General features: G+C 41.6%; 1 protein-coding gene across 17 annotated transcripts in view; it reads left to right on the forward strand.

The window, feature by feature from the left end:
* The window catches only part of BTRC (beta-transducin repeat containing E3 ubiquitin protein ligase), a 119,689-nt gene that overhangs the window by 28,298 nt on the left and 66,108 nt on the right, over window positions 1-25,283 (forward strand). For 9 of the 17 annotated variants that reach the window (XM_026069509.1, XM_026069513.1, XM_026069515.1 and 6 more), the window contains one exon: window positions 20,335-20,412. The exons of 3 other annotated variants lie outside the window; for them this stretch is intronic. In XM_026069509.1, coding sequence (XP_025925294.1) covers window positions 20,335-20,412 — 78 coding nt within the window. Of the gene's footprint in view, window positions 1-8,629; window positions 8,652-17,330; window positions 17,484-20,334; window positions 20,413-25,283 lie in introns of those variants that run through there. 5 more of the 17 variants (XM_026069524.1, XM_026069523.1, XM_026069525.1 and 2 more) reach the window with 2 other exon arrangements.

Genomic DNA, 25,283 nt, shown 5'->3' on the forward strand with positions numbered 1-25,283 from the left:
CCTGTGGGCAGAGAGCGAGGCAACTATTGGACAAGCGGTTAGAAACCTAGCTAAGGCTCTCAGGATCATTGCAAACATTTCAAAATGACTTGTAGATATAAAGGGGGAGCAGTCGAGACTGGACTGCAGAGATGCTGCGTTCGTGTTGGATGCTCTGCTGTGTCCAAGATGATTCTGTGTGAACCGCATTGACTCGGGGACCTTAGGGATGTTTCTGTAGAGAGCGTGCTTGTTGGGGCTTGTGGYAGCTTTAATATGACTTGCATTTTTGGAGCCAACTTGTGGCAAAGAGTTTTATTCACCAGCATCTGGAGCAACCAGGCATAACAGATAATCTAGAACCTTCCTGAAATCTTGAATCATTTTGGTGAAAGTTCATGACCTGCCTCTAAAGGGATGGTGCACAAGGATTATTTTGAATTTGGTTTCTGGCTCTCAGGACCAGGAGAGTGCTGTGGAAGTAATCTCCTCAGTCTCAAGGGAGGCTTAAGTGTCTTACATCACTTTGCTGCGCGCCTTTTTGCTGAGCTAGCAGGAGCAGTGATGGACTCCGGAAGGTGTCCTGCCAGGCCTGCTTTGCTGCGGCAAGCTTTTAGCAGAGCTTTCTGGGGGGGAGGGGATATAAGACTTTTTATTAGTCTAAGAGGACTCTGGAGACAACAGGCAGAATTTAGAATCCTACTTCTAATCCTGATTTGCATAATTTGACTAAATCGGATAGGCCTAATTTTTGGGCTTTCTGCTGTCGAATAAATCTCAGACCTCTTTAAGCTCAGGTTTTAGAGAACCTTAGTGTATATAAAGCAATTTGTAAACTCAGATTGGGGCTCCTCTATTTTTGCTTGAATTATTTTTGATGATTCAGGATAAGCATATAAAGGGTTTAGAAAGGGGAGGGGAACTAGCTTCTTTTAGCTCAAGATATCCTTCCTAATGATAGATATGAGCAGCAACTTTACTGCTAATACAATGCGTTGATGTTTGCAGTCAGGTGAGTCAGCTGCACAACCATTTACTGCATATTGCCTTCTTGGAAGTGCAGCAGGGCTTTGACATCTGCATTCCTGCAGATTTTGAGACATTTTCTTGGATATTTAGTGACTGTGGGGGTTGGGGAAATCTGCCTCATTTGCCATCTAAAATGGTATGCTAGCACTCTTCATAGCACTCCTTGTTTCCTATGTTGAAGAACTCATTTAGTGCCAATTGAGAGAGAACTAAATTGCCAGCAACAGCTTCTGCAGCAATGAGTCATCCTTATTTCAATCCGTTTTTTTCAATGGGCTTTGATCCCCATTAGCTTGCATGGTCTGAAGAAATCTCCCCTCTAGGAGGCATGGCTTCTGCATTTTCCGGTGCAGTAAGCTAAATGGGAGTGGTTTGGAGCCTGCTTGAAGCTGTGATACTGAAATATTTCATCATTCTTTAATGCTTTCTTTGGTACCGAATCTTCAGGAAAGCATTAAAGACTTTCTTGTAGCCCAGCAAATTTTCTCATATTAAGTTATTTTATTTTTTCCCTAGCAAGCTTGAAGTAACTGGAGAAGCATATCAATGTTCTTTGCTTGTGGCAAAAGAGAAGGTGCCATCTGGAAGGCCACTTAGTCACTGCTGAATTTGTCTAGTTATTTACATGCTTACCTTCAGATGCTCAGACACAAATGTGGAAACAGGCTCTTTTTGAATAGCTCAGTTAAAGCCCTGCTGACTTCTCATGGGAAGCATTGGCAGATAGTCGATTTAGAGATGATTCTGTTAATATGTCAGATAACTTCATTTTTCTTCTTTGTGTGTTTTTATTATCGGAGACACTTGTGTGCAAACAGGATCTTCTGGTTCCTCAATTCCGTTTGGCAATTCTCTCACCCAGGGAAGGGTTTTAAGGCTAAAGCCAGGGATGGGGAATAAGCAACTAGAAAACAGTAGGTTTGTTTTTTGAGTTTTTTTTTTTTAATTCTTTCATCTCACAGTGCTTTGCAACTATTGAGTGTGGTTGGATCTGTTGTGTAACTGAATTTCATATAGCTCGTGGGGGAAGACGGCACCAAATTGGAACATGAAATCCTATAAGACACTGTGGGAAGGCGATAAAGAGGACATTTTAAGAGAAAAAGGCCAGCCCTTCCGTCTTCAGTGTCTTGGATGCAGGTTTTACTGTGCTATCACCCTTCAAAGCAACTAAAAACTAGTTTGCCTATAGATTCTCCTAATATGAAAAAATAACTTAGAGCGTATTTTTTCTAAAAATCCATGTTTTGGAAATTTCCAGATATGCCAACAGGTGTCTGTTTTCATGACATTTTTCATCTGAAGATAATTACTTTCCCCTTCTTAAAATATTTGCCATGCATGTTCAGAAGACTCAGTTTATGTTGCGTTTAATAGTCTCCGTTCTTTTCAAAATTTGATTTATAATTACACCCAACAACTGTGCTGAGAAAATAACTGTATTAAACCTTCCAGGTTTGCAGAAGACGATAATGTTTCCTTGAGTTCTTTTCTATAGGCTGTTGTATAGATGAGGAGATTTAAGGAGCAACCTTGCCAAAGGTTGTGCACCAGGGTAGTTGCAGAGAACTGTCCAGTTCTTCCTTTTTACCCAGTTGACGCTCCTCGCGAACATTGGGTCCAGTTCAGACTGTAACATTTTTTGGGATAAAAGCCATGCTTTTATTTTTTTCTGGAGCCTAAGTGCCAAATCAAAAAGTGAAGGGTAGTTTTGTCAGCTTTTCTTTGCCAATTCTAAAATGCAGTAGTTCTGCAATGGGCTTTAGTAGTCAAAGAGGAGGATTAGCAATCTTATGGTGGAGTTAGCAGCATCCTGTTGAATGTAGGAGTGTCTCTCTCTGGAATGCCAGAAATTCCCCGTCTGCTACCTGGAGCGAAGGTCTTGATCGTCAAGAACTGCACGTCAGGGTTTGTCAGACGAAGGGAAGAGTCTTCTGCATGATTTTGAAGAAGTGAAGCATGTCCCTTGTTTCTTGCTGGAAGCACCCTCATAGTTGAGGAAAGCAACTGCGCTAGTCAAATGAAATAATACAGGAGCATACGTGAGGTTTTGGGGACGTGAAGAAGGAGGCAGAATTGGCCTGCTGTACACAGCTCCTTTTCTTTGGCCAGAGATCTTTTTGAAAAAGTTGCGGGTCAAAGACATAAATGGTCTGAAGTAATGGAAGCCTGTTGTACTTGCGAGGAAGAGATCAGCTCATTGCTCAAATGAATTTTACATCTATTTTTTCTGATTTTTATATTTTCACATTAGGAAGTGGAATTTTTTTACAGAAGCATTTTCTGTAAATTCTGTTAGAAACTGATATCTTTTCACGCTTCCTTCACGCCCTTTATGCGTTTTGCCTTAAAGTTGGCGTGTTGTTCCTGAAAAATCTCATGTAAATATGAGAAGTAGCAGTACGTTATTTATGGTCTTATAGTAGGTGAAAGCAAAAGTCTCGGGGAGAGCAAGCAGTGCGTGCTCAGGAATGCATTTGCGAGAAATGCATTTAAAGGAGATCGTTCGGCTTTGGCGAAAATGTTTACTGATATGCGTCGTTCTGTACCTAAGTGGGAGCGAGACGGGGTGTCCAGAGAAGAGCCTGTCAGCGTGGAGACGCGGCTGCACTCGACCAAGCCTGCTTTGTATTCCCTCCTCTCGCTCCCTTCCCGTGGCCCTGCGAAATGTGCCCGCAGGCTGTTTACGGGGAGGCTCTGAAATGGATTCATAATTTTGGTGACTAATAGCCAGAGCATGTGGCTCCAGCACCCCCCCAGCTGGCGGCAGGCGCTCCCCTGTTTATGAATGTAGTTAGGTGGCCCCCAACTGTTTACAAGACAGCAGAGGTGAGGTCTTTGATTGACAAGTCAGAAATGCATTAGATCATTCCCTCTGCCAGTCTCTGGTTCATGCTGTTAAAAATGTCAGCCTCTCCAAGTTTGAATGGCAGCCCGAGGGCCTCAGAAGCTTTTTGTTTTCTGAGATGGAAACACAAATTGGATGTGTGCCTGAGCGCTTCATCCTGGGCTGTAATTTCATCTTTTAGCTAAGAACCACAAGGTACATGAGCAAAGCACCCTGTAAACAATAATACTGGGGAAAAAAATAAACAAGGTCGTGTTTCTGGTACGTTGATCCACCGGTGTCCTGACCTCTATCACGTTGAACATCTCCACTCTGATTGCTGTTCCCTTTGGCATTACAATGAGAGGAGAGAGACTGACACAGGAGGCAAAGATTTAAAGTTGCAGTGTTGTTGCACATTCCTTGTATTGGCTATGAAATATTGAACTGCCACAGTGCGACACCTGTTTTTTCTTTCAAACAAACTTTCTTGTTCGAGGTGTTCGGGGTCCCCTTCTCCTGTTTGTCTTTGTCTTACCACCTGGCAGGAGCAATTAAGGGCACGAGAGGGAATAAGAGAAGTAGCAGAAATGAAGCCAAATTAATTGTGTAATTTTTGCACTTGACTCCAACCCCTGAATGTGTTCAGACTTTCAGGAGCTTAATTGTAGGAGGACCAAGAGGGTTATCCCAGCTTGGGATTGTGCAAAGAAAGTAAAGCCACTGCCCAGTGACTAGAGAAGAGCTTTGGTAAACAAACATATTTAGGGTTTATCCTCCTTTAAATCTAATGACCTTTGTGTCTGGCTGGTTGCTTAAGTACTGTATAACTGGTGCTGTTACTTGGTGGTGGCTGGAAAATCTACCAAGCGCTGCCTCGGGATCCTGCTGCAAGGTCTAATAACAGCAACAACAGAAGCCTCTGTCCTTTCAGGTAGCAAAAAGATCCTTCTCAGTGGAACCGTGGAGACTGGGGTTTTTAGGTAGTATATTACAATTTACTATTTAGAAATCAGCATTTATTCTCTGCATATACTCATTGTCAAAAGTTGCACATAGGTTGAAGAAATGAGAAAAGCATCAAGAAGTGTGCCAGTATCTGCTACTGAGAAATACCTCCCTTGATCAACTCCACCCCAGTATGCTGAGCATGATGATTAATTTAAACTGCATTGTAGCTAAAAAGCCTCCCTTACTTCAGCCTCTGCATTAATTATCTTGTTACTGTGTAATGCGCTCTTCCTGGTAAGGAGAGGGCAAGGTCTTTAGCGCACCAGCATTAGTTTGGCTGATTAGTTTATAAAACGAAACAAAACTAATCTGCCGACCAAACCTGCGTTTTCTTTCCTCCCTCGTTAGAAGTGAGAAAGGTGTATAAACCTCTTTTGACAAATGGCATATGCAGCGCCACGTTGACGGGATACAGGTATTTTTAAAAGCTAGCTCTGGTTCCTGAGGATTGTGAACATCTGCTTAGAGGTATTGTAGAGCTCCACAATGCACTAATTGAATTACTCTTTTCTGGAGTTGCAGACTGCACTAATTGAATTAGCATCAGCCTCTGTGTGTGTGTGAGTGTGTGTGTGTGTGAGTGTGTGTGTGTGTGTGTGTGTGAGCGTGTGCGCCCGCACACGCGTGCCACCGCGCATGTGTGTGTGCGTTGAGCTCAGCAGAACCGGAGCCTTGGGGAGCGGCGAGGCAGTGGGGGACGCGACCATCCTGTGTACTGTGCTGCTATCTCATGGCTTTCTGCGGTACTGCACAGTCTCCAGGGAGGAGAGAGGGCTTTCCAGTCCTTGGCATAACCTAAGGCTAAAGTCCTTTGTAATTCCCATGGTCCCAGGATGGTTTAAGATCTGTAACAACACTGCTTCTTGACATTGTTTAATGGTTTCTTAAAGAAAGATTATTATTTTTTTAATTAACCTAACAGTTTGGTGAATTTTTCATGATCCTCAAAATATTTTAACCAAATCTTAATCATTCTTGCATTATATGAAGAAAGAAGTGGTTAAGTGTAACTGACTGCAGCCCCCTGATAGCAATAATAAATGTTTCAGTGTATTCCTACTGAAGTTAGCACCAGCATAGTCTGTTATAAATCACTTGTCTTCGTTATCATTTTGATTTTGAAAGACTCTGAGCTGTTCTTAAGAGGTAACCAGTTGTACAAGATCAGTTTCTACCTATTTCTGCTAAACTGGCAAAGAGCTGATGTCACATTAATAATAATTTTAGAATTAAAATATATAATTTTGTCACAAATTTGGGAAGTTCGTGGTGTTCTCTATCATCCAACATTTAAGCCAGTGTCTGTGGGAGTTCAGTGATTCTTGTAAAACATAACATGCAGAGATAATTTGAAGTAACTTTAAATGCACACATGTATAGGAGAACAGAATGAGATCTTCTTACAAATCAGATACTTGATCACACGCAAGTTTTAGGGGAGGGAGGGGAAAATCCCAAACCCTCAGAGGGTAAATTTTAAAATTCATAGCTCAAAAAGATACTTATTCACTTATGGTGCTTGGGATGGGTTTCTTTTTATTTCTTCTGATTTCTATTGACTACTACTTATTTTGTGCATGAAAATAACCAGATATTCTTTGTTGCGTTCCTTCTTGTCTAGAAGACCCAGGTTTTTGTAAAATTTCAGCAATTTCCATTGTGCTTTTTGTATGCTTTTTGTACATCATTCTCTCAAACTGTATCAGAGATGCAATGGCATTTATTTTGCTTTAATGATCGTTCCTGAGATTTTGTTACTTTTCAAATAGACCAAAATAATGTACTAGGATGCTGTGCAAACTAACTAAAATTAAACTATGCTTGTCAAAATACATAATACTCTGTGCATGATTCTTTTTATTTTGTTCATATACTTGCCCTATGTCTGGTGATGTTAAATAGGACTTCTAACTACCTTGAAGAATCAGCAAGTGCTGCTATACACAAAGCTGTTGCGAATTCTCAGTGTCATTTAAATTAAAAAAAAAAAAAGTCCCCCCCCCCAACAAAATGGAAAACATTTTTTTTAATGTGTGGAATAGTTTTTATTTTTCAGTGTTGCTTTTGGAGGAGAAGTCACAAACAAATTTATCCACTAAATTTATTTTGATTTATTCACATTTGAAGCTGCTTCTCTTTGGCATTATATCAGGTTTTCAGTCTCTTTGTGTCCCTTCCCAAATAGGGAAATTGTACAATTTCCTATGAGTGTATCCATGTATAGCATGGTCAACCATCAGCCTTTTCCCTGCCCTCTAGAAGAGAGCTTGGGATTTATTCCCCCCAAATACAACCGTGTATCAAGGAAACAAAGGAAGCGACTCTAGTTCAGCCAGTAAAGTTGCATGCATTTTTAGTCTTTCAGGAATATGCTTTTCACTTTTATGGCATCTTCAGAGCAATGAACTCTGCAGCAACCCTTTGATGCAGGTAATAACATTTGACCTTGCAATGCAGCGCGTTCCCTTGTTGAAATGAGGACTCCCAGCACCTGGATATTTTGGGTTGTTCTTTGTAAAAATCGGTGTGTAGTGTGGGACACCTTCCTACAGTGCTGCGTCCTGGTCGAACTCAGAAGCGAAGATGGTCGTGTTGGGGGGCTGGGGGTTGTCACCTCTAAAATAACATCGGAGTGAGCCCAGTGCTGCCTTAAGAAGCAGTAAGCGGGAAAGAATCCATTCCATCCAGTGTATAAAGTGCTTTTAAAAACAATCTATTTCTAGAACCTAAATTGTCCTGGGACCAGCTCTTGATATAAAAATTCATAGAAACCTGTTTTTCCGAGTGTGGTAACTTCTTGCCATAGTGCTGTAGTGTTAGAATTCACATTGGCCAGGTTGTTCTGTAAATTAAACAGTGACAGCTTCCCTCGGGGGAACAGCCAATGTATTTATGATGATGTGCTGATTACACAAAATACACTGCAAGCAGAAAACAGCTGCAGAGAACAAACCTCTTAAAAGAATACAATTACAAATAGCACCCTCAGTATTTCTAGTGGTGAGAGTAAAATACAGCATGCTAATGCAGGTTTTCTAGTTTGCTTCCAAAGAAGAAAAGGGATGTACGGAGTAGAGGCTAAGGCATGGTTGGATGCACATGCAGTGCCAATATGGAGTGGCATATAATCTGTTCCTGAAGGTGAAGGGCAAGAACATACATACCTCAGGCCTGCCTTATAGCTGCCCTTGTTTCTTAAAATTTCTGCGATTGCAACTCCGACAGCATTGGCAAGTGAAGCATTGGGGCCCTCCAGCTTGTCAGGGTTTTAACCACTGTGGTTCGTACCCTCTGTCCTCACTAAAAATTGAGATGTGATTAAATTACTAATAAATAGTTTGCGCTACCAGTCTGACCATTGTGAAACATTGTAGGAGATGTTATGGYGAAAAGTCCTGGTTTAAGGCTGATCTTTCTTCTACTGCTAATTGTTTGCTTTGAGGAAACTTTTACAGGAGAAAAAAGGAATGGCAGATTTGAGTTGTTGGTTTTTCCTMGTCTGCAGTGTTTCTGTTTTATTTTTAAAAGCCTCCTGGCTTGTATGTTTAAGGCAAGGCCTTGAACCAAACATCTTAAAATCCGATTTAGGATATGACAGAGTAAAACTTGCAGCAAAACGATACTGGGAAGATAACGAAGATAGGACAAAGAGCCTGGCAGCGACAATGGTGCTTTGGTGAGCCTTTCTTCATCAGGAAACAAAAACTGAGAAGTAGCCAGAGTTGCTCTGTGCACCGTGCCTATGTGGAAGAGCGAAGTTGCGATAAAGACTGCTGTTGTGGGATTACGTGCAGGTTTGTGAAAAGTAAGAGCCTGTGGCTGCGGCAGCTCGCTGTGCTGCTGATGTCTCACTTTGGAGGGCTGCAAAACAAAAAAATCTCCCAAACCCCAAGCACATTCTTTTTTTTAAGTCTGGGATGAGCTGAGACAATTTAATGATTAAAAATATAATTTCATATGGCTATATCATGGGTGCATGTGGGAGAATTCAGGTACTGAGTGTGTCCTTTCCACCCACTTTTTGGAGTAATTGATGGATAAACGTAATGCCTTTAAGGTCTGGAATATCTTGTGTTTGGTGGTGGTGTCCTTGTTATGCTCTAGGACCAGTAACAATAAAACATGATTCAAATGCTAGGAAAGGAATCATCTGTTTAAAACCAAGAAGTGTTGTCCTTTCAATATATAAATCTGATTTTAAAGGAGATGAAGTAACAACATTGGCACTCTGATTTGGAAGGACTTTAATTCACTTGCTTAAAAAGAAGAATCAGGCTTTCCATCTATGGATTGCTGGCATGTACTAATAGACTGTTATTCATCTGTCTGTCTTTTCTTTAAATCGTTTTTGAACCTCCCTGTGTTGTCCTGCTCTGCTGACATGTATCCCATGTGGCAAGAAGGAGTTTTGTATAATCACCCTGCTTTAATCAATAGAATAATTGATAAACCAGATAAGATTTAAACTGATTACCTCCCCGAGCAGAACTCCCTGAGGGCCTTGGACTCTCTTAATTTTGACATGTATGTTGTGTACCCCGTGGATGAAGTGCAGTTTGAATTATCTGTTTTTATTTGCTTAATGACGGGGAGGGTGTTAAAGTCAAATGTTTAATTAACCCAGCAATGGGCTGCGCTGTCACTTACACACACATCCAGCTGATTGAGATATCTCACCGAGAATACTGAATAGGAATGATAATGTGGCACTGAGACGGAAGATTGCTTTTTCAATCCATTTGCTGGGTCACTGCTTTGAATGTCTTATTGGATGAAAGGCATTCAGCCTGGAAAAAAAATTCAGCATTTAAGTACATTTTGTTTTCCTGGCCCCCTCTCCACCAAGAAGTTAACTAAAACAGATATGTTGTAGGATTAATAAGCCATTCATGTTCTAGCAAAAAGCTGCAAATAGCAGGTCTCAATAGCTGGTGATCTAGAGCGCTGTAATTTCCTATAGGAACAAAATCTTTGCTAGCCCCGAGGTATCTGAAGACGAGTTACTGCATACACATACACCCCTATCTTTCATCCTTTGATTGCTTGATTACCCCCCTCGTTTGATGGTCTCCATAGCAGGTCCAACTCTTCATCCTTACCCAGGGCAATGAGATTTGTTATGACATTTTTGTAGCTCCTTGCTATAGTTCAAGAAAATGCTGTTTCAGAGTTGGAATTATTTGGTAATAGCAGAACCTAATAGTGGGCTTTTAAATTGAAATGTTATGGAAGAGACTGTTGTGTTACCATGTTTGTATTTGGTATCGCCACATCGCGATGACCCAGGGGATTGTTTCTTGGGTGGCAGYTGTTGTTACAAGGCTGCAGTGCTTGCTAACCAAATGTCATAACATTCAGTGACTAATCCGTAATTTCACATGCTTTTATTAGAAGATTATGTTATTTGTTTGCTTTGTTGAATGAAAGGTTAGTACGCATTTAGACTTGCATGTTCTTGTATGCTGGCCATGAGTTTTTCCTCAATAATGTATGGAAAAGAACGTGTGTTAGAAGTTAGCTAAATTTGCCCCACAGTCCAGTGGTGGATGATGATGCTTGGTTTTTTGTTTTTGTTTTTTTTAAAACAAACAAACAAAAAAAACCTTTTGCTTTTTTACTCTGTCMAAAGTTGGAACAAAGCTCTAGGTCTGCCCTCACGGACAAACTGCTGTGAGGCGAGTTAGGGGCTGGAGCTACATCATGCGAACAGCTCTGTGCTCACTCTCTCGGTACTTTGAATCTTTTCTAAATGGAAAATGAAGTTGCTCAGGCTGCAGGGTCACCTAGCTCACATTTGCCATGACATAAAGACATGGGTGCCTGTGTTTCCCGTGGGGTAGATAAAATACACTGTGAATTCACAGCAATCTAACACTGCAGTAAGTAGCTTGAGTAGATCTTTCTACTTGACTACTTGAGTAGTGAGGTGCTTTCGTTTATTATTTTAGGAGGGATTGTGCCTAAAAGGCTAACACAGTGAGGGAGCCAGAATTTGGGGGTTCTTGCCCCACGCTATCATTTTGACTTTGGGCAGACAACTTAACCTCTGCTTCATGCCTTTTTTCATATCTTCTTTCCCCTCTTCCCCTATTGGAAAATAGGAAGAAAAACCCGAAGCTGGAAAGGGAAGGCATAATACAGCAGGATGAGGGCAGTGTGGTTGAACTGGATGTTTGGGAGATGGGAAGCCCTGGGCTCTAGAGAAGGGGTGTAATGACTAGCAGAGGTCTTTCTGTCTGCTTGACAGGAAAGCTCAAAATGAAAGGTTTTGACAAAAGGTTAATATAAGAAGGGTAGGACATGACTGGGGGGGGAAGGGGTTTTATAGTGGGACTAATGAGACTGCATTTGTCCTTTGAGGGAAGTAGCTGTAAAAAGTTGGAAAATAGTACTTCAGGAGAGTACATGCAGTCTGCAGCAGATCTAGGCAGTCGTACAACCCATTTATCAGAGCACTTGCCGTTCCTATGCAAATGAAGCTATAATAAATATTGTATAAAGAAAGTTAATCTGTATCTAGAGAATTTTAATATATAAAAAGTTTTTTAAAACTCCCCTCAGACTTGTTGGCTCTTGCTAACTCTTGTTAGGGCTAGAAATATGTTTTGACATATTTTGGATGTTATTTTATGTTCACAGCCTGTAAAAGCTGTTTTTGTGGTCCCTGTCCTCCCTCCCCCCCATATATGTGGGGGAAAATTAAGAAAACATCTGATTCTGAGCTGCATCAGCACAGATGAAAAGCCTTGATCCATGGTAGGGATAGAGGGGGAATCCTGCAAACTGAGAATGAAAGTGAGTAATTCCAAAATCCAGTAGTTCAACACTCTGATCCGAGTGTTGAAAATGAATTTGTGTGAAAGGAATGTAGCAAAATTCAACCAACAAGGAAGCGCGAGCCAAGCTGTGATTGATTCTGTTCTTCCATTCCCTCCTTTAAAAAGCTTCTGTTCCATGCAAAATCTGTCTTCCTGAAGTATGTGTGGCAGAAGTCTACAGTCTTAGAGACAAACTAACCTCAGCTGAAATTGYTTGAAGAGGAATTTGAACGAGAATTCCAAAGATTGGTGAAATCATTAAGGTTGTCCTAGAGAACAGAAAAAGAAGAATACTTTTTTGTTCAGCGTGAGGAGCAGATGTGAGGGATAATTCACTAGTATGAAAAAAGCCAAAGCACAGTGATAATGGGATTCAGAACAAGTCCTGAGATCAGCCCTACGTAAGTTGCCCTGTTGAATTTTTTAGAAATAAATACCCATATTATGCATATTATACAGTTAATTGGTTGTTTTCATCTATGCATTTTGGGAATATGAGCTTTCTGTTCCCTAAAAAGATGTAGGTAGTTTTGAAGTACTATAAAAGCTTGGAGTACAAGATGTACGCTATAAAACCATGCATACAAAGTGCTAGCTATAAAAACATATGTGTACCTGGGTAGGTACTGATCGATTTGTGTTATTTAGGAAACGAAATTCTGAAACAGACCTGGCTGTGAAAAATTCCCAGCCATAAAATTCAACTCGAGGTCCTTAAGGCTTCTTAAGCTCTAACCTTGTTATGAGGAATGGGGAAGTCGAACTGCCTAATGCAGATGTCTGTGAGTTACAAAAATAACCAGATGTCCTGATTAGCAGAAGCAAATGTTCTTCCCTTAATCCACGTGAAATTATATTCAAAGGCTCTCCGGATGTAATGCTTGTGTAAATAAGGCACCAACAAACATTGGAATAGAAAGGGCCATTGGCCAACTAGCTTGCGAGGCTTGAAAGCTTGAATATTAAAAACAAATTTACCACTGCTGACTCTCTTAAATTCACAGAACAGAAATGTTAAGCAGGGCTGCTTCCTGGGGAATGTGAAGAGACTGTTCTCATTAGCCATATTTTGTCTCTCTGTCTCTCTTTCTCTCTCTCTCTTTCTCTCACAGAGAGAAATGTCTGTGAAGTGTTTGAGAAATGTCTACGAAGCAAAGCTAGATTTTTGGAATATCCCTAAATGGCTTGTTCCCAGCACCTGGATTTTTGTTCCCTTCCTAACTACAAATCAAATTTCYGCTCTTTAAAATATTCCTGTTCATCATATCTTTGATGTCCGTAGTGTCTTTTGAAATTTAAGAGTTAAACTGAATTCACTGTTCTTCTGTAATGTTAAGACTCCCCACACCTTTAACTTATGCTTTCTAACAAACCAATAATTAAAAAGTTAAATCAACCTGATGTGAAAGTTCTCTTGATGTCAAGAATTTCCAGTATTTAGTCTCATTGCTTTGAAAATAAGTTTTTTTTTCTAATCTGCAAGTTATTAATTTGAGTGAAAAAGACAGGAAAATATGCAAGATCCATTTTGTAGATGTAAAAATTAGAATCCTATCATGGTTTTTCAACTGCAGAAAGAATTTGTTGGAACTTTTGTTGTTGTGGCCTGTATTAACATAGATGCAAACCAAACTCGGTCTTGTGTGAACGCGTCTGCATGTGTCTGATTAGAGGGGCAGTGTTGTCCTTTCCCATTCTCACCGTTGTCAGAGCTTCAGTTTTGGGAATTTAGTTTAGCATAGACACCTGAACTGCTCAGGCATGGATTTGAACTTCATTTCTTTAGGCATATTCAGAAAGAAATAGGCCCTATCACGAAGAGTTTCCAAACAGATTGGAGCCGTGGGGAAAACAGGTTTTTGTGCAGGTAACTCTGTAATCATAGTACACATATGCATGTCAGTCTATAAAGCAGGCACTGAGCAAGGATACCAGTTTAACTTATCTCCTTTCCTTTTCCGGTCTCAGTTGCTGCAAGACAGGCTGCAGTTTCTCTGCTTTCTCTTTCTTTCATTCGAATGCTCAGACTTCAACCCCTCGCGAAAGTACCATTTAACTTTAAACTTGTAAGAGCTGGGAAACTTGTCTACGCCTTTGCTCCATGCCGAAGTCACCCCCTTGTGCCTACACATTGCAATTTATGGCGTTCTCTAAAAGGATCTAATCTCGGTGAATGTTCAGAGCAGCAAATGCCAAAGAGGAATGGGGTCTAATATTTATCTCTGCATTTTCATTGCTGTGGATCTCCCTGTGTGTTACAGCTGTCATTTTTGTTTTATCTGCTGAACAGACAGAGAATTGCCTTCAAACTTGCTGTTTTCATACTTGTTTTTCTCAAAGTACATTAGCCAGTGTTAAGGACCATTTTTACATAGTGGAGTGGCTAGCCAAATAAGCATGAATTTGAGTGGTTTAGGCCTTGTGAGAGGAGAAAAAGGAGAAGCTATTATTACATGTTTTTAATGGATGTTTAGGCCCATAATTTTTTTTAATGATAATACAGCTTTCAGACTGACATTGGCTATGCCAGGATTCATCCTAGCAGTGTTTGAAATAGCTGAGATATTTATAAACTGACAGACAGCATTTATAAAATCAGGATGCTGACAGTCCCTTAACGATAACAATGGGCTCGGACTCATCTATCACTTACAAAGGTTATTGGAAAGGGAACGTAAAGCTTAAATGCGTCTGTAGTCTTAGACTGGCACTTATTTCCACATATACACACACATGCTCTGTCTGCGTGTGTGTCTCCCTCTCTGACTGTCTCTCTCTCTCTCTCTGTCTCTCAATCCAGTCTGGTTGATATGGGCATGGGGCAATCACAGCTAATTTCCCCACATCTTTACCCACTGTTTCCTTGTCCCATTTCCTGCAATCAGTTAATGCAAGTTGGAAGACAACTAACTTCATGGCATCTTGGGGCAACAAGAAAGAAAAAAACAGATTAGACAGGAGAAACCTCCTGACTGCTGGCAGGCTGCTGGCTTGTGTTTGGAAAGAAGAACATTGTGCATTGACTGACAGCCTTAACCTGGGGCTGGGCGGGGGTTAAACAGGCCTTCTGCTTTATTTTCCTCTTATATAGCACCGGTCTGCAAACAGAAATGGCTTTATTCAGTGGATGCCCCTCGGCCGAGGTGGTAGCCTGCCCTCCTCGGCCAGGAAAACCAAGTGCATTGTGGGGACCCTTCGAGGAACATGAAAGAGGTGGTCAGTTATTTGCAAGCTCTGATTAAAACACTATGTTCAGCAAACACACCTGGGAGCTTGAGGATCAGGTTGTATCAACAGTTTGCACTGGAAAAGGGGAAATGCACTATTTCACCGGTTTGTGTTAAAACAGCGATTTTAATGTGGCTATAGAAATACCAGGACAGCTACATCTGGCATCTGGGTTGCCCTTGAATCATTTACTCTACTCTAACTGTTTGGACACTGTGTTCCCACTGTATTATTTGCTTAGGGACCTGAAATACCCAAGTAGATTTCCTTCATGCAATTGGATGAGCTTATATCACTAAAAACACACCCTGCCCCAGCTTCTGTTGGAGCTGATGTGTACACACGCAATGGCTAGAGCGAGACTTGATTGGCTTGAGGGGCTCTATTTATCAGGGAACTCGATTAAAATACAGACTGCACATGACATCAAATTTATAATCATTTTTCCACAGCAAGCAAGCATTTTCTGTATTGGATGCAGGTGTTTAAAGCAATAGTGTGTTTTAAGGGCCAGTACAGCACAAATTCTGGCCTTTGGGATAATGACAAGTGTTTTGCCTGCATAAACAATATATATTTTTTTTCCCCCTTGAGGTCCACACACACCTAGTTTCCCTCAAGCTCATCATCTCTGTCAGGTTAATCAATAGGCACCGTATGGCAGAGGGTCAGTAATCAGTGTCATCGTGCCTTTAAATCGTGTTGAAAATTTGCTTAAAGCCTGGGCCAATTAACATCGAGATGATGAATGGATGGGTAGATGGGAAGAGCCTGGCGCTCAGGGGCTTTGTGAGAAGGAGATGCTCAGCTGTTGAGCAGCAGACACCAGCGAATAAAATCAGCCATTCATGTGAGCTCAGTCCACCCACTCTTAATGATAATGTCAATCTAGCAAAATATATACACATTGGAGTTGTCATGAGTTCATAAATCAAAGGAGTTTGTCAAAGGCATTCAGATTAACGAGGCAGCAGCAATAACAAGTCAAATTTGCATAGAGAATTGCCCGAATCTCAGTAAATTATGATCCTGTTTTTCATTTGATTATTTGCTAATGTCTCAAGAGGGAGAATGATTATATTAGCATGCAAAATCTACTCCAGAAGTAGAAATCCGAGGTATAACAGACCAGCACATGATGACAATTAATCAGTTTCTGCATACTAGCATAAACGCGCAAGGCCCAGAAATGAACTCCTTTTTTTATTATTATTTCTCCTTGCTACTGATCCAAATGGTTCAGCTTGACAGAGACTTTATATTGCTTTAACAGTGTTCTGAATTGTGCCTGCAGGCAAGACATAGTTATGCAGCTATAACCAACCTATCCATCTGCCAACCAGATTGGAATTCTCCTATCCAAGGCTTCCATTAACCCCCACTGACAGYTCCAAACAGGATTAAGAATTTGAAAGCATAAAAAATAGTTGTGCTCTTCGCATAGACACACAGTCCTTCCCCCACCCCCACCTCCCCACACTTGGAAAAGGGCTGCATCTGTACTGTTTTATAATTAGTGTTGGGCAGCACAGCACCAAAGAAAGCCTCCCCAGTTGGCAGGGTTTTGATTTCCACCATGACGAGTAAGGCGGTGCTAAAGGTAGCTCCGTCCAATTGGTAGTCCCTGGGAGTGCATTTATCCATGTATTATATCTCATTCCCAGCAGTGTTTTGCTGGGCTATGTACACAAAATACTGCATGTCATCTCACATCAAACACTTCAGTCTAGGGATTTTGTATGCATTGTAGCATGTTGTGTTTAGTGATGGAGGAGACTTCATGGGGAGAGTTAAATAGTAATAATTTTGTGGTGGTCTTTAAGACAACCTGCCATGGAATTATACTCTGTTAATTACAGGCTGAAGTTTTAAATGCAAATCAGATTTAAAAGGATCTCATTATAGACTGTAGCCATTTCAGAAAAAATAAACTATGGAGGGCAAATCCCCTTGACAGGAACCTCTTGCTAGGGAGAAATTTTGAAGGTTACAAGAAATGTGAGGTTGGGTTTCCTCGTTTCTCTTTCCCACATTTCCAATGTCATTGTGTGACCTTGGGCAAATCAAAAAAAATACCAAAAATATTACCAGTCTGTGGAAAGCGTGGAGGGTGGGGATAGGTATTTATCTCACCAAGGTTGACCATGTCGTGCTTTGTAGGCTTTGGCACTTCTCATCTTATCTTGCTTGTCCGGTGCTTGTTTGAAAGGAGAGACCCCTGCACGCAAGTGCAAACACTTCTGTCTGGTTTTAGTTCATGAAGACAGACATGCCTATGGGGTTTTAGAATTTGCTCTAAGGAAAGAGAGTTTGTATGGATTTTCAGCCATACCTGCTTTTTACGTCCACTGTTTCTTTGTGCTTCTTTCACCCTAACAAATTCCCTCCTTCCTCTACTATGCATCAAGTACAATCACTGCAGATCTTAATATTCCCAGTGAGTACACCACCACACCGTCTGGATACCAAATGCTGCTTCCCTGAGCTGTGCCGGAGATGTGCGTTTCAGTAACCACGAGAGGGTGCTCAGAGCAGTTCCTCCCTTTGTCTGCCTCTCCTGCGGCCGGGAGCATCGCCGACGTCCTGCCGAAGTAAACCTTACTCTGACCTCACGCGTTTATCCCTCCTCCCACCTTGTTCAGCAAGGAGAAATATATAGATGCACTGTTTAACTCGATTACATTATCCTCTTCCCATGGCAACAGCTAAACATTACCTTATCAATTGGAATTTGCTTCCGTGCAGCTACAGTTCGTCCCAAAATATGCAGGATCTCGTACCTACACCTGGATTGATGGGTTCCCTATGCCTGAGAAATGAGCGGGAGTTATAAACATCTGTGCTTTTCCTTAAGTGTAATGCTTTCCAGTCATTCTGTCTTCACCAAGCGTAACTTACTTGCCGACAAAAGTGCATGAGCAGCGCTCCTCTTTAATAGTCTGCTGTTGGAGCTGCTGTGTTGGTGCTGTAGAATGGTGAGACGCCAAGCTGTGAACCACCATATGCACTTGGCAGTCTTTGTCTGGTCTTTGTTCAGCCAGCCTCTTAGCCTTGCCACCTATAAAGATAATGAATGCAAAATGGTCCTCTGCTTGCTCTTAAAATTAGATGCTCGGCTTAAAGAAAAAGTAGATAACTTGATGCTTTGCAGTAACCAGGAATTTCAAAATAAGGGCTGACAGTTTGCCATCAGCACTGATTTTCCTGCTTTTGACGTTTTTGGAGGGAGAATCCTTAAAGGCTTTGCAAGGCCAGTAAAACACAAGATTTCGCTGTTATGGAAAAGATTATTTGGAAGGGGGAATTGTTTTGGCCGTTGCTGTAGGGAAGGGAATGAATGTTGAAAATGCATCCAGAAATATTAAAAAAGCCCCCGCCCCTCCACAACAACAAAATGTATTTCCTGGAATGTATAGTATTCACCTCAAATTCTTATGCCTCTTGCACTTGATCTTTTTCCTCCAAAGCACAAAATTGAAAGCCTTACTTGAATTAACCACTTACTAAACTGTATTTCACGTGAAGAAAAGAGCAGCTTTTATGTTTGACCTTCCTTTTTGCAGATATGTGGTTCTAGCTTGTGTGATTTTACGATCACAGGCCTTTCTGAGCCAGATTTAATGTAATAACTTGGTCCTTGGCTGAGGCCTCATATGAAAACTTTTAAAAGCTTGCCTCTTACAGCGATTTATCAGGCCTGTTTAGGATTGATTTCCATTATAAAACCCTGGTTACAGCATCCCAGATGTCATGGTGCCCTGTGAGTTCTATATCTTGTTTAAAAAAAAAAAATGCTAGTTGGTCTGCAAGCCTTGATTTACACAGAATCCTCGGGACCAATTTATGACATCCTGGGTGGCTTTTTTTCCCCCCTCCTTATTTGCTGTTTTTCAGCAAACAGCCTATGCCCCTGCCCTACCTCCAGGCTGCACCTTTTCCTCCCCTTCAAGAGAACTGCAAACGTGTGAGCTACCCCGACCATGCCCGGTCACGCAGCGCTGCCACGGGCGCGCGAGCCCAGTGCTCTGCTGCGGGCTTCCCGCAGCCTGCTTGCCTGCTGCGAGCCCTGCTTTGCCATGCTGTCCACGGGGCTCCGCTCCTCCTTTGCCAACAGATGCCCCTTCCCTTTCCTGAAGTGTGGGGCTGGAAGCTGGCTCTGAGAGAAACTGGGCAGAGCAGCACTCTGCGGAAGAGGAGGTTATTTGGAGGAGGAGGGGGGAAAAGTACAGGCTGCAAACTTGCGCCTTGACATGCTACTCCTGAGCTTGCCTGCAAGTAACTGGAAAACCACACTTTTACTGGCAGAGCTCTCCCTAAGCAGTTTTTCTGTCTCTCTTTAAAACCTGTTTAGTTACTCACTACTGAAAGTGTGGGAATGTGGCCTCAGGCTATGAATACTATGGTGATCAAACTGATTTTAGATGTGTTCGTGGGATTCCCCCAAAGCTGCCTGTCGTTACTCCATCGACACAGAAGCTGATCCTGTGCTAAGGAACTGTGCTCCAGAACCGCTCACTGCGTCAGCCGGGACAGGATTTCCCCCCTGTACCCAGCAGTTTTTAGCTAAAAGTTTGCTAAAGATTGTGCGTGTACTGAGAATAAGCTATAACCTATCTTTATTCTAAAGCAAGTAATAACTGGTTTTGAACATGAAGTTAACAGGACAAAAGTCTCCTGGTTGCCCTTCTGTATTCATCCTGGAAAGGCCTTCACAGTTCTTCTTTCCTGTCCCCGTTCCCATGTATTTCTGATACTCTCTTTCTGGAGGTGGTAGCTTAAGTTTCGCATCAATGTGTTTTTCTGGAAAGGTCAAGGAATTGTGTATGTATGTAGAGTCACGGGACAGGAATCAAAGACATAGCCATGGTATCAAACCTCCCTACACAGATTAAACAAAAAGCAAACAAATAAACAAAAAACACCTCCAATCCCTGCCTCCTGACCACCTCATTCACCAGCATTTAGCTAAATGAAATTTCTGAGTGATTTCTGACAGCCCAGCAGACTCTGTGCAATTAGTAAGTTAGGCAAATTAAAGCATAGAGGTATAGAGGACAAGTGCACCCATTAAGTGTCTTTAGTTTTCAACAGGTTCCACTGTTTTGAGTAGTTATTCTGGGGAGTTCAGAAGCCTTGGTGTTGCCATACTCATCAGACCATCAGTTCACCTTTCCAAAGAGGCCATTACTAGTAGTTTCAGTATAAATCCCCAAAGCCCAGGCTTCTGTAATAGTTATCTGCACAGTGGTGCATTGTTGTGTTGAGGAGGAGAAATTATTTCTCTGCCATAACAAGCCATTTGGCTTAGAAGTACAAGTTAGCCTCCAGTATGTGTACGTGTAAAATAATATAGCCTCTGTAGCTACAAATATTCTTTTTCTTTTCTTCTCACAGAGTAATATTAGGGAAAAGAACTGAATTAAAGCTTACTTTCTTTCACAGAATTCTTCTGAGAGAGAAGACTGTAATAATGACGAGCCCCCTAGGAAGATCATTCCCGAGAAGAATTCACTTAGACAGGTATGTGATCAGTCTCTTTAAAAATGCAATAAAACTTTCTAAGCTACCTGAATCCTAAAATGCTTTTGGAAGCTGAAGTCTGATTTGTGCTCATGGACTTTGAAGTCTGAGCAAGTTGCATTGTACCTGGGGAAATCAGACACATGGGCTGAGATTTCACAAGGGTGCAGTCTGATGACTCTTTCTAAGGAAACCTAGGCTGTTCTGTGTGGTGCTGTCACCTGTGACTTTCTAGTTTTACCTTTCCCTGTTTGCTGTTCATCAAGACCTCTTCAGCCTTTTTTTCTGTAATTGTTTCTGTCCTCTTTGTCAAATATTTTGCCTTGCTTCAGATCGTGCTTTCAAGAATCTCAAAGGGTTCTACAACAATTAAGCTTTTTATTACTGTTGAAGGTAAATTTTCTTAGAGATGATGTCCAGGTTAATAACCTGAAAAATAACCAATTTTTCTTCTAAATTCATATAAATTACTACTGGGTAGAAAGGAGAAAGGGTGGGCAGATAAACATATCTCTTTGTCCTTCTTATATAGTAAAGCAAATTTCTAAGCCGTTCATCAGAAGAATCACTTTTATAATCCCCATGGTTGACAGAGGGAATTGGCTTGTGATTTCTGGTGGATTTAGGTAGGATCTAGTGATTTCAGATGGTGCTTCATGTAGCAGCTTGCCCTTCTTTCTCCCCACTGCAGTCTTCAGGCAGCAGAAGCAAATATGTGGCCATGCCTCAGCTGCCCAAGTTTGCTGCCTGGTGTATCAGAGTAAAGCCATTGATGAAGGTGATTTAAGTGAACACCCAGGCCACAGACTGAAGCAACTGAGGAGCTGGACCTCATCTACAGGAGAGGCAGCCTCAGGCAGAGGAGTAGGGGGGTAATACAGTGCCCCACTGCTGCTATTTCTAAGCAAAGCTGAGAGTCAGAACCACGATAGAATATCTTTTTGATATAGCCTGTTTGTTCTCATGGCTAACTTGCTTTATAATGTACTGTGTTCGGAGTGTTGGATTCTGTGGGAATAGGTGTCATGTGAAGGTCTAGATGTGGCTAAGACACAGGTCCATGGAAGTCTTTTTGACAAGAGGCAATATACTTGGATAATGAGCAAGATATCGGATATTGTTGAGAAAGATTACCTTGTAGAGCTGATTAAATGCCTTACACCAAACTTAAAATGTTTTTGACATCCAGCAACAAATGTGAAAGCCAGCAAAAAGGGACAAAGCTATCAAGTGTCTAGGAGTCCAACACACCAGAAAACTTTTTTTTTTAATCTTAGCATTACCTTACTGATGAAGAAGTCATTTGGTAGACTAGTATGCGTAAGGTTCAAAAATAAAAGGCATATGTCTCTTCTCCAAGAAAAGGTCCATAGTGAGAGATGTTAAGTCAAAAGGAACACTGGTTACCTGTCTTGTGTGCTTTCTCATCCCACTGAATCCTTCCTCATGATTGTTGGTTAAGGAGGCGACAAATATTCATATGAGCAGTATTATACAGATCAAGAAGATGTGGTTTCTTGAGCTGGGTTTCCTTCCATTATCTGTCAATCTCCAAAAGTATTCTTAGTGTCCATGCAAAGCTGCCTGTCCCGTGGGCCTGCAATTCACCATAACCAAGGTGCCTTGGTATCAAGAATACACCTTAACAACTGCCCTGTCCAAATATTTCCTATTGGAAATAATTCATATGGATGTTATTTACAGCAACGATGATTAGCTGTGTTTCAGGATATTGTTAAGATGTTGTATCACAGTCTCCATCTTTGTCTGTGCCCAGTCTTTGTAGCGACAGATGCAGAACACAATCCTTGGTCTTGTGATTGTTGTGTGGCACCTTTTGTGTTGAGAACAGTGTTTGTGGACAAGTTCAAGCTGGAGTCTTAAAGCCAGCACCCTCATGTCTAGCTCTTAGGAGGTGGTTACCCAAGATTTTGTGTCTGTGGCAGAAGGAATTTTGGTTCTTTATGTATGCATAAATAACAGCTGTCAGATCATTTTGGAAGCTCGGATGAACTCCTTTTCTTCTCTGTTAGCGATTGGCCAGAAGTAGTCAGTCAGAGTTTTCCAACTCTAGGTGCAGGATTCAGACACATGCAGCCATGTGCTTTCTTCTGGCCTAATGAATGAGTAGAGTGATACTTATTGGAAAGATCTGCATCTCCTACAGGAAGATATGCAAAGTGGCTACCCTGCCTTATACCTCTCCATACTTTGGAAAACCAAAATGATTTGATCTGCAAATGCTGTCAAAGCAGCAATACACGAAAAGCGCTGAATTCAGTACCGGTGCCTTAGTGGAAAGATGCTAACGTGGTAAATATTGAGTGTATAGTTTCATATTTTCTGTCCCTACCTTGAGATGCTGCTGTTAAAATTTCATTATTGGGAAACATGGACATACCTACCAGCACAGAAGAATGGACTATGTGTATGTGTGTGTGGAGAGGGGGGGAAGTCTGTTTACCTAACTAGTCTTTCTAGTGGGAATGTCGTCAGATTCAGTCCTTTTCTCGTGGTTTAGTTTTAGGAAATGGATGAGATGCATCAGACCACTTCAGGGGAAGCATGGTGTCTTGATCTGTTCAGCTGAGAAGTTTAAGTAAGGTGCATTACCTTGTCTTGCCTTGTTTGCCGTGCTGGTATGCATACAGCCTTTGCCATAAATGTTGCCTCAGGTAGGTTTGTGGCGCAGACATACCAGAAGGTGTAGGTGATGAGAAGGTGTAGTGGTTACTTCAGCTTCCAAAGTTGCAAGTAGGCTGAAGACCCCCATTGCTTAGTACTATGGACCTCTTACTAGGAGAAATGTAACTTTTCTATTGGTTGAAATGGCTTTTGTAGACGGGCATCTTCAGAAGTCTCAACAAGTGGAGCTGTGTTCCTGGCATGCTGGAAGTGGGAGGTATGGCCACTCTTAGATGCATGAGGGACAGCAAAGCAGAAGACATGGATATTAGCACTAGGAAAAGAAACAAAAAAGATAATGAGCTTGATGCTGTTAGCTGGAACAGTAAAAAGATCTAAGCTGTGACAGATTTTGAAGTAAAGATGCAAATATTCAGTTCTTGCTGACTGCTTGATCTGACAAAATTAAATTTTGAGGGGGTAAACTGAAAATCATAGTATGAAAACAGACTTCAGAAAAAAACAATAACAAGTGGCAAAAGTTTTTGGCAACTTTATTTAAGCTAACAAACGAATTTTCACACTGCAAAGTTATAAATTAATTTTAATAGGCTGATCCAGATGGTCCATTTGGAAAATGGATAGCTTGATCTGTTGAAAATTAAACTAAATTTATCTCTCTCATACTTCAAACTGAAGTAAGCGTGAGAAGAGTGCCCATTAAGTCCAGCTCATACAGATGGACCGGCAGGTCACACATGGGACTAATCTGATTCATTTTAAAAATAAATGCATGAGTTATTGAATCAGGTTCCTGTTTCAAATCCTGTGTGTGAGCGTGTGTGTGTGTGTGTGCCGCCCTTTCAAAGGGACTCGCAAATGCTTCAGTGCCTTTTTAACCTGTGTGTTTCCATTTTAATTCAACTTCCTTGCCAAAAAACATAATTAGTTTTCAGTGCCTATCATTTAGTGTTAGACCCAAACGCTAGATTGATTAGGTCAGGCATTTGTTATTTTAAGGGCTACATCTCCATTCTTCATTTATGAAGAACATGAGCTCAATAGTCTTGGGGAGAGAGACGGCCTTTAGAAACTGCGAAGGGGAAGCTCTCTGGGGGCCCCTCCAGCCTTTTAGCTTCTGGGTGTTTTAAACAGAGCCATGAATGCAGATTTGTAAATTTATTGCAGTGCCATCTGGTTTTTTTGCAGGAACCGTATTATTGTTGGCTCGTATCTGTCTATTGTGGTGGTCACTCCCCGGGAGCTTGCCCTCATAGTCCTCAGGAAAGTGATGAATAGGGGGGGTCAACATGAATAGGTCACAGGGCAGCTGTCCGGGGCTGCCCTGAACTTGATTACCCCGCTGGTTTTTCAAGAAGATGGGCACAATGCAGGTTGTTTAGAAACCTTCCCTGCCTTCTCTTCGGCGGAGTAAGAATGAAGTGCCTTTTGCTGCCGTGGTTTCTTCTGTGGGCAAAGCTGTGCGGGGGGAAGCGCTGTCAAAGGTGCCTTGTGGGGAGCTGCTGGCAGCAGCGAGATTGCCGTAACGTACCTCCTGCAAACCGCACTTTGGGCTCTGCTGTCGTTCTGCAGAGCTTCCAGATGGAAGTCCAGGGGAAAAAATCTCTGTCTGTTACCCCATTTGAACAGGCCCCTTTGCATTTTCAAGAATTTTCCCTGTTAGCATTTTGGCACAGAATATTGCCTGCATTCAGTCTTAGGGATTTTAGATCATTTTGTAAAATTACATGTAGCACCTAAAACATGCTCTAGGCGCTATTTCAAAGTTAAAACAGGCACAGTCTGCTCTTAAGAGTTTGAAGTCAGTATACAAGCAAACCCTCAGAAGCAGAAAGCAGTTAAAGAAGGCAGAGCAAAGGAACGACAAAAAGTAGTAGCAATCACTGTTCACTTCTCGTCGGTGGCTTCACCTGCTTCTTAGGACGCCTCTGCTCCAGGTATAATCTAAAGCTCTCCAAAAGCCCCTTCTGCTGTGCAGAGATAATTCCCTCTTTTCAACTGACGGGGAAGGTTACAGAGTGGGGAGGTTGTAAGGGTCCTGCAGCTCCCTCCCTTGCTCTGGGGAAGGGATTTTGTAGTTAAAATTTTCCTCCTCTTGGAGAGCCAGCTGAGACCAGAAATACCTTTTCTGTAAAGTTCCCCTCTTTACCTCATCTTGTATGCTATAAATATTTGCTAGTAAAGAGTGGCTGGTTGAAAAGTCTCCTGAAACTGATAGAAATACA

The sequence above is a fragment of the Apteryx rowi genome, unplaced genomic scaffold, assembly GCF_003343035.1.
Source record: "Apteryx rowi isolate R43461 unplaced genomic scaffold, aptRow1 scaffold_3, whole genome shotgun sequence".
Taxonomy (NCBI): Eukaryota; Metazoa; Chordata; class Aves; order Apterygiformes; family Apterygidae; genus Apteryx; species Apteryx rowi.